A 13,417-nucleotide genomic window follows, 5' to 3' on the forward strand; every position below is an offset into this window, starting at 1 on the left:
ATGAGGATTCCAGTTTTTCTACATCCTCCCCATTACTTGTTATTGTCTGTTCTTTTTTTTTTTTTTTTTTTTTTTTGCGGTACGCGAGCCTCACTGCTGCAGCCTCTCCCGCTGCGGAGCACAGGCTCCGGACACGGCCATGGCTCACGGGCCCAGCCGCTCTGTGGCACGTGGGATCCTCCCGGACCAGGACACGAACCTGTGTCCCCTGCATTGGCAGGTGGACTCCCAACCACTGCGCCACCAGGGAAGCCCCTGTCTGTTCTTTTTGATATTAGCTATCCTTGTGAGTGTGAAGTGGTATCACATTGTGTTTTTGATTTGCATTTTCCTAATGACTAAGGGTGTTGAGCATCTTTTCATGTGCTTATTGGCCATTGTATATCTTCTTTGGAAAAACTTTAAGTTCTTTGCCTTTTTTTTTTTTTTTTTTTTTTGCGGTACGCGGGCCTCTCACTGTTGTGGCCTTCTCCGTTGCAGAACACAGGCTCCGGACGCACAGCCTCAGCGGCCATGGCTCACGAGCCCAGCCGCTCCACAGCATGTGGTATCTTCCCAGACCGGGGCACGAACCTGTGTCCCCTGCATCAGCAGGCGGACTCTCAACCACTGCGCCACCAGGGAAGCCCTCTTTGCTCATTTTTGAGTTACATTTTCTTTTTATTGTTGAGTTGTAAAGAGTTCTTTGTATAATATATTATGGATATAAGTCCTTTATTAGATGTATAACTTGCAAATCTTTTCTGCCATTCTGTGGGTTGTCATTTACCTTCTTTTTTTTTTTTTGGCTACGCTGCAAGGCTTGCTGGATCTTAGTTCCTCCACCAGGGATTGAACCCAGCCCTGGCTATGAAAGCACTGAGTTCTAACCACTGGACTGCCAGAGGATTTCCTGTCTTTTACTTTCTTGATGGTATCCTTTGAAGCAGAAATTTTTAATTTCGATGAAGTCCAAGTATCTATATTTTTTATTTTTGTTACTTCTGGCATCATTAAGAAACCATTGCCTAATCCAAGGTCGTGGAGATTTACTCCTATATGTCTTCAAAGAGTTTATTACTGAATTCTCAACTCTGTTCCATTGATCTGTAGACATATGGGTCAGACATGTATGATCTATAGGCATATGCTAATACCACACTGTCTTGATTTCTGTAGCTTTGTAGTAAGTTTTGAAATCAGGAATGTGAGCCCTCCAACCTTGTTCTTTTTTTTTTTTTTTTTTTTTTTTTTTTTGCTGTACGCGGGCCTCTCACTGCTGTGGCCTCTCCCGTTGCGGAGCACAGGCTCCGGACACACAGGCTCCGCGGCCATGGCTCGCGGGCCCAGCCGCTCCGCGGCATGTGGGATCTTCCGGGATCGGGGCACGAACCCGTGTCCCCTGCATCGGCAGGCGGACTCTCAACCACTGCGCCACCAGGGAAGCCCCTTGTTCTTTATTTTTCAAGGTTTTATACACTATTCTGAGTCCATTGCATTTTCATATGAATTTTGAGATCAGCTTGACAGTTTCCATTAAAAGGGCTGCTGCGATTTTGTTAGATAATAATATTTGTTTAAAAAAGAAAGAACTAAAAAAGAAAGAAAGAAAGAACTGATGATGTTAGTAAGCTGTGTTCTCAATGAAACAGTGGTGTTATAGAATAACAAAATAGTTACTCTTGAAAATATAAAATCTAAAAACGATAGGTGAGGGCTCCCCTGGTGGCGCAGTGGTTAAGAATCCGCCTGCCAACGCAAGGGACACGGGTTTAAGCCCTGGTCCGGGAAGATCCCACATGCTGCGGAGCAACTAAGCCCACGCGCCACAACTACTGAGCCTGCACTGTAGAGCCTGCAAGCCACAACTACTGAAGCCCGTGCGCCTAGAGCCCATGCTCCGCAACAAGAGAAGCCGCCCACAGTGAGAAGCCCGCACACCACAACAAAGAGTAGCCCCCACTCTCAGCAACTAGAGAAAACCCACGTGCAGCAGTGAAGACCCAATGCAGCCAAAAATTAAATAAATGAATAAATTAATTAATTTATTTTAAAAAAAGATAGATGATAGCTGAAGAGTATTGATGAGTAACATAAAGGACTTATATAATGATTGCTTTGAGAAACTGAAGACATTTACCCTGGAAAAGAAAAAATAGGGGACATAACTACCTTCAATTTATCACATGGAAGGTAGCTTGTAAAACTAAAGAGAAAGGCTGGGATAGTGAATGGAAGCTACAAGGAGACATTTCACCTCAGATTGTGAAAGAACTTTCCATAAAAGCAGGACTGCTTTGTGAGTTCCCCATCAGTGGAAATGTTCAGGCACTTGATAATTGATAACACAATATACACAGTGACTAATGGCAAAGGCTGCAGAGTCAAACATAGGTTTGAATTCCAGAACTGTCACTTTTAGGCTATATACCCTCAGGCAAGTTAGTCTATCCATCCCTATTTTCACATGGATGTAATGTCTACTTCATAGGATTGTGTTGTGAGACAGTGCCTATAAATTGCTTGAATATAGAGCCTGTTTCTGAAAAACACTATTATTATTATTATTCAGATCATTGTAGCATTAATTCAGTTCTTGAACTAGATCACCTTAACCTGAAGAATTTGATTCTCTTCACACAATCTGTACACAAATGTTTCATTGCAGCTTATTCGTAATAGCCAAAACCTGGAAACAGCCCAGGTGTCCTTCAATGGATGAATGGTTAAACAAACAGGCACATTCATACCATGGAATAGTACTCAGGATTAAAAGAAAAACTATTGATGCATGTAACACACAACCTAGATGAATTTCCAGAAAATTATGATGAATGGAAAAAGCCGATATTAAAAGGTTGCATACAATATGATTTCATTTATATAACATGCTTGAAATGAAAAAATTACAGAAATAGAGAACAGACTAGTGGTTGTCATGGGTTAAGGAATGGGAGGGTTGTGGGAGGGAAGTGCAGGAGGCTGTAGAAGGGCAACATGAGGGATCCTTAAAGTGATGGAAATGTTCTGTATTTTGACTGTATCAAGGTCAATATCCTGGTTGTGATATTGTACTATAGTTTTGCAAGATGTTACCATTGGAGGAAACTGGGTAAAGGATACATGGGACATGTATTATTTCTTTCACTTGCCTGTGAGTATATAAATATCTCAATAGTGAATGTTTAATTTAAAAAATCTATGTTTTTGTGACCACTGTAGTGTTAGCTTATAGCCCTTGGGATACCTTTCTAAGTTTGGTACAGGCTTTTTCTGACTTCCTTTTCAGTGTACACTTGGCCTATCTGACAATACTTTTCTTTTTTCTTTTTAAAGAAAGAGGGCTCTAACACTAGCCAGAAAGTTTCGTCAGAAGAGTGACAGAACTTTAAATACAATAGTGAGTAAATGTCCCTTACAAGTGTACCTGAAAACACTTCAAAGGGTTTAAAGACTAAGGAATTATTTGCCTCTGGGATTTGTTTTATCCACACTTTCTTTCCTTCTTTTTTTTTTTTTTTTTCCTTTTTGCGGTATGCGGGCCTCTCACTGTTGTGGCCTCTCCCGTTGCGGAGCACAGGCTCCGGACGCGCAGGCCCAGCGGCCATGGCTCACGGGCCCAGCCGCTCCGCGGCATATGGGATCCTCCCAGACCGGGGCACGAACCCGTATCCCCTGCATCGGCAGGCGGACTCCCAACCACTGCGCCACCAGGGAGGCCCTCTTTCCTTCTTTTTTAAGATTTATTTCTTATTTATTTATTTTCGGCTGCATTGGGTCTTAGTTGTGGCATGCAGGATCTTCGTTGCAGCGTGTGGGCTTCTCTCTAGTTGTGGCATGCAGGTTTTCTCTCTAGTTGTGGCGTGTGGGTTCCAGAGCATGTGGGCTTTGTAATTTGTGGCTCACAGACTCTAGTTGAGGCACGTGGCATCAGTTGCCCCGCAGTACGTGGGATCTTAGTTCCTTGACCAGGGATCGGCCCGCATCCCCTGCCTTGTAAGGCGGATTCTTTACCACTGGACCACCAGGGAAGTCCCTATCCACACTTTAAACAAAGAATGACTGGGATTGGAGGGAGGACTCTTCTTGCTTGAAATAGTAGAAATAGACAACAGGTAGAGTCTCAGAATGATGACAGTTGAACAATATTAGAGAAGTATTTTAATGATATCTTTTTTTTTTTTTTTGCGGTATGCGGGCCTCTCACTGTTGTGGCCTCGCCCGTTGCGGAGCACAGGCTCTGGATGCGCAGGCTCAGCGGCCATGGCTCACGGGCCTAGCCGCTCTGCGGCATGTGGGATCTTCCCGGACCGGGGCACGAACCCACGTCCCCTGCATCGGCAGGTGGACTCTCAACCACTGCGCCACTAGGGAAGCCCTTAATGATATCTTTGAGAATTTTTTTCGTCATCTTCCTAGAACGCTTGAGAAAATTATTTATCTTTAATTTTAACCATCAGTCTTATTTTGGTTTGTTTTTTCCCTTTTTTTTATGGTGGTAAAATATACATAATATAAAATATACCATCTTAACCATTTTTAAGTGTATAGTTCCATGATATTATACATTCACATTATTGTGTAGCCATCACACCATCCATCTCCATAACTCTTTTCATCTTGTACCATCAGTCAGTTTTAATAGGAAACCTGTCATTTATCTGCCTTCCAGTTACAATGTGGTTAACTTGTACTCTGCAAATCGACATTCAAAGGATATGAAAAAACCAAAAGGAGAAATCATTACTCAATTTTTTCATAGTATTAGCGGCTTTGAACCGTTTTCTTGCAGTGCCCTGATTTGTATATGTCTTGGAATGTAGAATGAGCAAATATTCCATTCTTCTCCTTTCATTTGGCCTGTCAATAGGATTTTTTTCTACTTACAGTTATTTTAAAGAACATGGAAAATGTGGTTTAGTCTGGATTGTCTGCTTTGAGATCAGACTTTTGAGATTCACCCCCTGCCCTTTTTTCTTAAAATATCTTCTGTTAAATAAGCTGTGTGTGTGTGTGTGTGTGTGTGTGTGTGTGTGTGTGTGTTTTATTTACCTTTAAAAGCAGTAGGAAAATATTGAAGGGTTTTAAGAGCCAGACTTCAGTGGAAAGGATGGATTGGAGAAGTTCAAGGATGGAGGCTGGTAGACCCAATGTTGTAATATGGATACAAGATGACAGGATACAAGATGGAAAGCTGGTCACATTTTCCTGACCAGCATTTCCCATAATCTCTAAAACATAGCCAGAGTAATGGCCTCAGTGACCACAGGCATACCTGGAGGAAGAAGTAGTGACCTCAGGACCATGTCACCCACTCTTTCTAGGACACTACCTCCCTCCAGAGCTGCAGCCCACAGCTGTCTCATAATAGTGGTTGTACCAGGGCACATTGAGAAGATCTAGGGAGCAGGGTTGGGTAGACCAGATCCTGTTGGAATGGCATTGGGGTCTTGAGTAGTTCGGGAGTTGGGAAACTTGAGGTTAGGTAGAGGGCTTAGGGTTGGAAATCAACTGATACAGAGGGTTAGAATTGGTATGGGAGTTAGCTGGTCACGGATCGGGGAGGACAGTATTGGAGGCAGGGAGTTGAGGTAATTGAAATAGGGGAGGATTGAGAAGAACTGGGATTAAGAAAATTGAGCTGGTCAAAGATGGTGGTGTTGGGTACCAGGTGATGGTGGGTATAAGGTAGAGATCAGTGCTGGGTAGTGTTGGGCACTGGGTGGTTGCCCAAACTACCTCCAGGTTCTGTGATTCCCTAGGAGGACTCAGAGGTCAGCACATAGTCCTACTTACAGCTATGATTTATTACAGCAAAAGGATACAGAGCAAAATCAGCACAGGGAAAAGGCACATTGGGCAAAATCTGGAGGAAACCAGGTATAAGTTTCCAAGAGTCCTTTCCCAGTAGAATCACATTAGACACACTTGATTCCTTCAGCAAAAAATTGTGACAACACGTGAAATGTTGCCACCCAGGGAAACTATCAACAGAGTCTCAGTGCCCACAGTTTCTATTGGGGCTGGTCATATAGTCATTATCCGCCTCACATGTAGTAAATTTCCAGACTCCCAGAAGGAAAGCAGGTGTTTAATGTAAACCATGTTGTTTGTATAAATAGTTCAGGCACAGTGACCCATTCTTACCAGTTCTGGGAATGGTGGGAACTCTCCTGAAATCCAAGTTCCCAGACACCAGCTAAGGGGCAACCTTGCAAGCAGGCCTTTCTAAGGACAGCAGTCTTAGACTTGCTCTGTTAGCTCTTTTCTGCACAGTTGGATTAGGCAGCAGGTGGTGGTGGTGGGCGTTGGACAGTGGTGGACAGCAGTAGAGGCAGTGTAAGGCAGAACAAAGGAGAACCGTTGAAGAACAGGGAACAGAGGGGACCTCAACCCTGCCTGTGGCCTAGTAGAATTCATCCTCACGCCTGGGCACATGCTCACAGCCACCACCTTACTCCACAGCAGCAGCCCTTCCACTAGCAGCCAGGAGAATGTTATTAATAGTATTTTGCAACAAGGGGAGTTCCAAGGGTTCCAAGGCCAAGTAAATTGGATTAAAATGAAGTCTCTTAACTATAGTTTTCCCCAAAGCCTTTAAATGTGTGAAAATGTGCATATATTATAATTATTCAAGAAGTGAATAACTATATAGCATTTTCAAATTTCTTTGGCCAGAGAACATTGATGCATTTTATGACTAGCTAGTGTTCACCAAACTCATTTTGGGAACTGGTGCTCTAGAACTTTTGGTTTTCAAACACAGCAAAGGAGCCCTGCAATCCCACATGTAAATGTGAGGCAGGCCAGTAGAGACCATGCCAGTCTTGTTCACCACTGTGTAGTCTGTATAGTGTGGGCACGTGAAAGCACAAAACACATTTTTGAATGACTGAATTAAGGAATGCTTTGGCATCTTTATTAAAAAGTAAACTTGCCTTTTCCGCGCTACCCAGACAGGGGTCCGTACGGCGTTGTTCTGGATTCCCTTGTAACTTAAGGGGAAACTTTCACAATGTCCGGAGCCCTTGATGTCCTGCAAATGAAGGAGAAGGATGTCCTCATATTTCTTGCAGCTGGAACCCACTTAGGTGGCACCAACCTTGACTTCCAAATGGAACAGTACATCTACAAAAGGAACAGTGATGGCATCTACATCATAAATCTGAAGAGAACCTGAGAGAAGCTTCTCTTGGCAGCTGGTGCCCTTGCTGCCATTGAAAACCCAGCTGATGTCAGTGTCATATCCTCCAGCGAGCTGTGCTGAAGTTTGCTGCTGCCACTGGAGCCACTCCTATTGCTGGCCGCTTCACTAACCAGATCCAGGCAGCCTTCGGGAGCCGAGACTTCTGGTGGTTACTGATCCCAGGGCTGACCAGTCTCTCCCAGAGGCCTTTTACATTAACCTGCCCACCATTACTCTGTGTAACACAGACTCTCCTCTGCGTTATGTGGACATTGCCATCCCATGCAACAACAAGGGAGCTCACTCAGTGAGTCTGATGTGAAGTTCTGCGCATGCGTGGCACCATCTCCCATGAACACCCATGGGAGGTCATGCCTGATCTCTACTTCTACAGAGATCCTGAAGAGATTGAAAAGGAAGAGCAGGCGGCAGCTGAGAAGACTGTGACCAAGGAGGAATTTCAAGGTGAATGGGCTGCTCCAGCTCCTGAGTTCACTGCTGCTCAACCTGAGGTGGCAGACTGGTCCAAAGGTGTGCAGGTGCTCCCTGTGCCTATTCAGCAGTTCCCTGCTGAAGACCGGAGTGCTCAGCCTGCCACTGAAGACTGGTTTGCAGCTCCCACTGCTCAGGCCACTGAATGAGTAGGAACAACCCCTGAGTGGTCTTAAGCTGTTCTTCCACAAACTCTTGAAATGGAAAGAGGTTGATGGGAAAATAAGCAGTTTCTAAAAGAGAAATAGTAAACTTGAAAACTAAAAGGAGATAGAATTCAGAGGAGTTTGTGTCATCTCTTAACCATTCTATAAGCTCTGTTGGGTCAGGGACTGAACAGCTTTGTTCACCATCTTATTCACAGGCCCTGGCACATAATAGGTGCTCAGTAACTGTTGAATAAATGGATGCGACTCTGTTGTTGTTACTGTTGAATAAACGGGTGTAACACTGTTGTTACTGCTGCTTTAAAGATTTTGGATGTAAGGTGAAAATTGTTAGCCAAAATGAAGTAGGTGATTACCTGGAGATTTGATTTAGTTATGCTGTCTACTAGTGAATATTGAGCGTTGCATTTAAGTATTTTAAACATTTTTTAGCTCCCACATGGTTAGGGTTTTTTAGTTAAATACTTCCAACATACAAATGAATAAATATAATACACATGGTATAAAAATAATAAAGCAAATACTCATATCTATTATCCATCATTTGAAATAGATCATTACAGTTCCTTTGTGTGCCCTGCCCCAATCTTGTCCCTTTACCTCTTCCCTAAGGGAAGCACACATTATTCTAAATGTGTGCTTATCATTCTCTTGCCTTTCTCTTTCAGTTTTATTACATATATGTGTATTCTCCAGATAATTAGGATTTAAGTTTTTGAGTTTCATATAAATTATATCATTCTGTATATTACAGTTTTCACTCAGTATTAGTTTTTGAGATCCATCTATGTCTTACATGTAACTGCAGTTTATTCTTTTTATTTTTGTATGGCATTCCATTGCGTGACCATATCTCCGTTTATCCACTCTTCTATCAGTGGACATTTGGGCTTTTTACAGTTTCTGATAATTCATATTCTACTGCTATGAACATTGTGATACATATTTCCCAGTGTACATGTATATGTGTTTTTCTAAAATAAATATGAAGGAGTAGAATACCTGGGCCATAGACATGTACGTTTTCAACTTTACAGATAATGTCAAATTTGTTTTCCAAGATATTTGTATTTATAATTCCATTGACAGCATAGGAAACTTCCCAGTGCTTCACAGCCTCTTTAACATTTGCTGTTGTCTTTTTCATTTTTCTCAATACGATGGTTGTGGATGGTATCTCATTGTGGTGGTTTTAATTTACATTTCCCTGATTTGTCATAAGGGTCGAACTCTTTCCATGGGTTTACTAGCCATTTGTATTCCCTTTTCTGTGGAATATCTGTTCGTGTCTTCTGCTCATTTTTTTAATCAGTTTAAAGGCATTATTTATTCTAGATACTAATCCGTTGTGCAAATATCTTTTCCCAGTTGCGGCTTACCTTTTCACTTTTTTTTTAAAAGTGCAGGGATAATGCTGAAAGGAATGACAAGGCTTATCTCCAGGGTCCATAAGGTGAGTCCTGACTGACCTAAGTGCTCTGTGTAAACTGTCTTTAGGTGGATTTCTTTTCTGGATTGATTGTATCCAGAATAAAATGCTCTGGAGAACTTCAGCTGACTAGTTTTGCTCAAAAGAACAGTCACAATTCCATTTCTCTGCCCATACACTTCACTCCCAACTGCCCTAAAAATCCAATAACAGGTCTTAGTAGAATAGTTGCGCTTGGGAATTTACCCTATCATAGGAGAACTAACATTTTTTTAAAGGAGATAAATAAGCTTAAGTGCAGTTGGGCCAATGATTATCATCCCTTCATGAAGTATTTAAAAAAAAACAAGTTGCCAATTTCTGATAGTTGATAGTTGATTAAAATAATGAAATCATATGCAAGAAAGACTATTCTGTTGCTTTACTTCATTCTCTCATTTATTTAGCAAATAGTTTTTCAGCACCTTCCTTATGGCAGATACTCAGGATTCTAAGATGACTCATTTCACTAATAATGGTTACTATTTGGGTTTTTTGTTGTTGTTGTTTTATTTATTTATTTTTGGCTGCATTGGGTCTTCGTTGCTGTGCACGGGCTTTCTCTAGTTGCAGCAAGCAGGCGCTACTCTTCCTTGCAGTGCATGGGCTTGTTGTGGAGCACGGGCTCTAGGCACGCGGGCTTCAGTAGTTGTGGCACACGAGCTCAGTACTTGTGGCTCACGGGCTCTAGAGCATGGGCTCAGTAGTTGTGGCGCACAGGCTTAGTTGCTCTGCAGCATGTGGGGTCTTCCTGGAGCAGGGCTCGAACCCATGGCGGATTCTTAACCACTGTGCCACCAGGGAAGTCCCAGTGGTTACTATTTGTTGGGCATTCATTATGTGCCAGGCACGGTGCTAAGTGCTTTATTTCTCTTAATCTTCATGATCAACCCCTGAGGCAGATAATATGTTTGTTTCACAGATGCAGAAATTTAGGATTAGAAAGGCTAAGTAACTTGCCTGAGGTAACATGCTGTGAAGTTGTCTAACCCAGGCTAGATACCAGGTCTGTCTGACTTCATAGCCTGTGGCCTTAACCACTGTGCTGTATTGCATTTTATGGTCCATGTTTTCTTCAGGACCTCGAAGTCCAGTAGTGGGATCATGAATAAATGATTGTCATAGCATGGTGAAGCACCTAACCTGGATTAGTAGGGTCCAGAGGAAATCCTCCCAGAGTTATGTCCTAAAGGATAAGAACTGAGCTGGAAGGGCTTAGTCACTTCTATCTGATCATTTAATTACAGATTAGATTTCCTTAAAAAGGAGCCCTTCCTCTTATAGGATTCACCTTTTTTCCAGGGCTTCATGACAAACCTATGTACATAAAATAACCCATTTTTATAAAACAATATGAAAAAGCAAAGATGAACAAAGGGATGGATTCTGGCCCCAACTTATTATATTAAAAGGCTACAATTTCTTCTTCCTTTATAGCAGACAAGAAAGACCTGAGTCCAAAGTACAGAGGAATGTCAGTGAGAAGATTTTATGCTTTTTGTAGATTAGTTTAGAGTTACCTTCTTTATTGGCTCATGAATGCCTTTCTTTCAAGAACTGCATGATTTTCATTCTGGAACGGTGCAGAGGCAGTTGTACATATGGTTGTTTTCCCTGGAGACGAGACTAGCTGGGTGATGCCATATATAACACGAAGAAGTAAGGAATCCATTTTGCTAGCTTTTAATTTGCTGCAAAAAACATTTAACTAAAAAGTCAAAGGTTTCTTGTAGAAATAGCACCACCCTGTGGTCCTTGAATATCTTTAATTTTCCACTTGACTGCTACTTTATTTAGAGACATGATGCTTTCTCTCCAGTAGAATTGAGAACATTGTAGGGTGTATTGTTCAGATCCTATGGAGGTAACAGGCCTTGGATTCTCATTGGCTTAACTCAACACATGATATTGTTTGTGTTGTGTGTATATGTTTTGTTTTGCTCTTGATGTTGCTATATTTCCAAAATGGTTTACAGGGAGGGAATTCCTTTTCGGTCCAGTGGTTAAGAATCTGCACTTCCACTGCAGGAGGCACGGGTTCGATCCCTGGTCGGGGAACTAAGATCTCACGTGCTGTGCAGTGCTGCCAAAAACAATGGTTTACAGGCAAATAGGGGATAGACATAGGGATGCAGTTTTGTCATCTTGGGATGCCATCTCATCATGTAGGTTTTAAGGTTGCCACAGCAGGAGAAAAAAGAGAATTTATACCCACTCTTAACTGGCTCTGACTAGAATTGACCCAAGATATTTCTGTTGATAGCTCATTAGCCAGAACTAATCGTGTGACCCCAATCTTTCTGCAAGGGAGGCTGGGAGATATAGAGTACATGTGATAAACATTGCTGTCTCTGCATTCGCAGACAGTGTTGGAGCAACTGTATTACTTTACCCTTTTACTTTACAGTAAATATGCAAATTCTGGTTCAGAGGTTTGTATGCGCAGTTCACTGAGTTGCAGTGTAGTGCAGTTTACTCTCACTTAGCTAGATGCTTTGCAAACTCCCCCATCTCATCATGTCTCTAAGAAAGATTTTTTTATTCCAGGGCACAAGTATGAAGTATTTGTGGTGCATTGGGTACTTGGAGAAGGAGATACAAAAATGAATAAAACCTGATCCCTTCTCTTTCAAGTGTGTGTGGCCTAAAATGGGAGACAAACTTGTGTGTAAGATAACATGATGCAATAAAAAGGATAAAGATTTTGGAGTCCGACAAACTTGGATTTGAATTCCGGTTTCATCACCTACCAACTCTGTGACTTTAGACAAAGTTATTTAACTTCCCTGAACTTTGATTTCCCTCATAATAAAACAGCATAATATTCTACCTATCTTCTAGGATTCTTGGCTCAAAAATAATGTGTGTATAACACTCTGTTGCCTAGCATTTTATAGGTACTCAGTTAACAAAAGCCATGAATGTAGTTCAAGGCAGAGTAAAAATGCATGCAGTACAAAGAAAGTGCTATCTATAGAGAGGGAAAGATAATTGCTTTTGCCTGGAGGTGTCTGGCAAATCCTCACAGAAGATATGACATTTGAGGTGAGTCTTAAATGATGAGTAAGATTTAAATAGGGAGAGAGGGAAGCTGAAGTAGAATGAGCAGAAATATAAAGGCATGAAAGTGAATAACATGCTTTAGCATGGTTGGCTGGCTGGAGTATAGAGTTTATAAAGGAGTGGGACTAGAAAAGTAGGTTGAACTTATAGCAGTGGCCTTAATTATCATGCTAAGGACTTTGAGACTTATTTTGACATTAATAGGAAACCATCCAAACTTTTTGATTAGCTGAAGGTTAAACCTATTTGGGAGGACAAATCTTCTGGACTGTGAAAGATAAAGAGTCAAAGATTTAAAGATACCAGTTAAAAAGTTGTCAGGGAGTCAAAGGTCTTGTTAAATGGGCATAAGTGTTATGAGAGGTAGTACAAAAATAATATACATTTTCTGCACTCATGAAGCTGCTTGGTGAGACTAAATATAAATACAGGCAGCGTTCATACTATCTATTGACCTAGCGAGCAGCTCCCTTTCTACAGCCATCTCTCACAACCCTGTTTTCCTCATTCTACTGGATTCATACTCTAATCTTTCTCTTGTAACTGGCATCTTTTCACTTATACACAAGGCCTGTTATCCTTAAACTCAGCTTGGGAGTTCTCCAGTTAGCATTTCTCAGATTTATCTCCTGAAATCTCATCCTCTTCCCCAAACCTTTCGCAGTTCTGAGGTTTCCATGTGCAGTTCACTGACTTGCCTGTAGAGCAGTTTATTTTCCCTTAGCTGGATGCTTTACTCACTCCCTCATTACACATCCTTAATGAAAGATTCTTTATTTCAGGACACAGCTAGCAAGAAAATTGTTGCAAGGAGTGTAATTATACCTATCAAATAGGAACATTGCACTAATCCCCTAATAACTGAGGTGACTAGGATTACTAGACAGCTGGGAATTGTACAATACTGGCCACCATTCATCACTGTAGGCAAGAGCATTAAATGAAGTTTCCTGAGTTAGGTTGTTAATGGCTGAGCTATGCTCCTGAACAATCTCTAACGGAATTGTTTCCATATGGGACACAGCCCAGACATAGCAACACAAGCTGGAACAGATTCAGAGT

The 13,417-nt window shown here is 41.8% G+C and overlaps 1 protein-coding gene and 1 pseudogene across 4 annotated transcripts in view; both read left to right on the plus strand.

Annotated features, from left to right (window-relative positions):
• Positions 1–13,417, plus strand: part of DAP3 (death associated protein 3) — a gene marked incomplete at its 5' end in the record, with an annotated part of 29,669 nt that overhangs the window by 2,867 nt on the left and 13,385 nt on the right. For 2 of the 3 annotated variants that reach the window (XM_082612831.1, XM_082612830.1), the window contains one exon: positions 9,226–9,277. In XM_082612831.1, coding sequence (XP_082468957.1) covers positions 9,236–9,277 — 42 coding nt within the window. The remainder of the gene's footprint in view (positions 1–9,225; positions 9,278–13,417) is intronic. The other variant, XM_082612832.1, reaches the window with a different exon arrangement.
• On the plus strand, positions 3,517–9,207 carry LOC309799540 (small ribosomal subunit protein uS2-like; annotated as a pseudogene). The gene has a single exon. The product of its transcript is annotated as a small ribosomal subunit protein uS2-like (transcript).

The sequence above is a fragment of the Mesoplodon mirus genome, assembly GCF_964341445.2.
Source record: "Mesoplodon mirus genome assembly, chromosome: 3".
Taxonomy (NCBI): Eukaryota; Metazoa; Chordata; class Mammalia; order Artiodactyla; family Ziphiidae; genus Mesoplodon; species Mesoplodon mirus.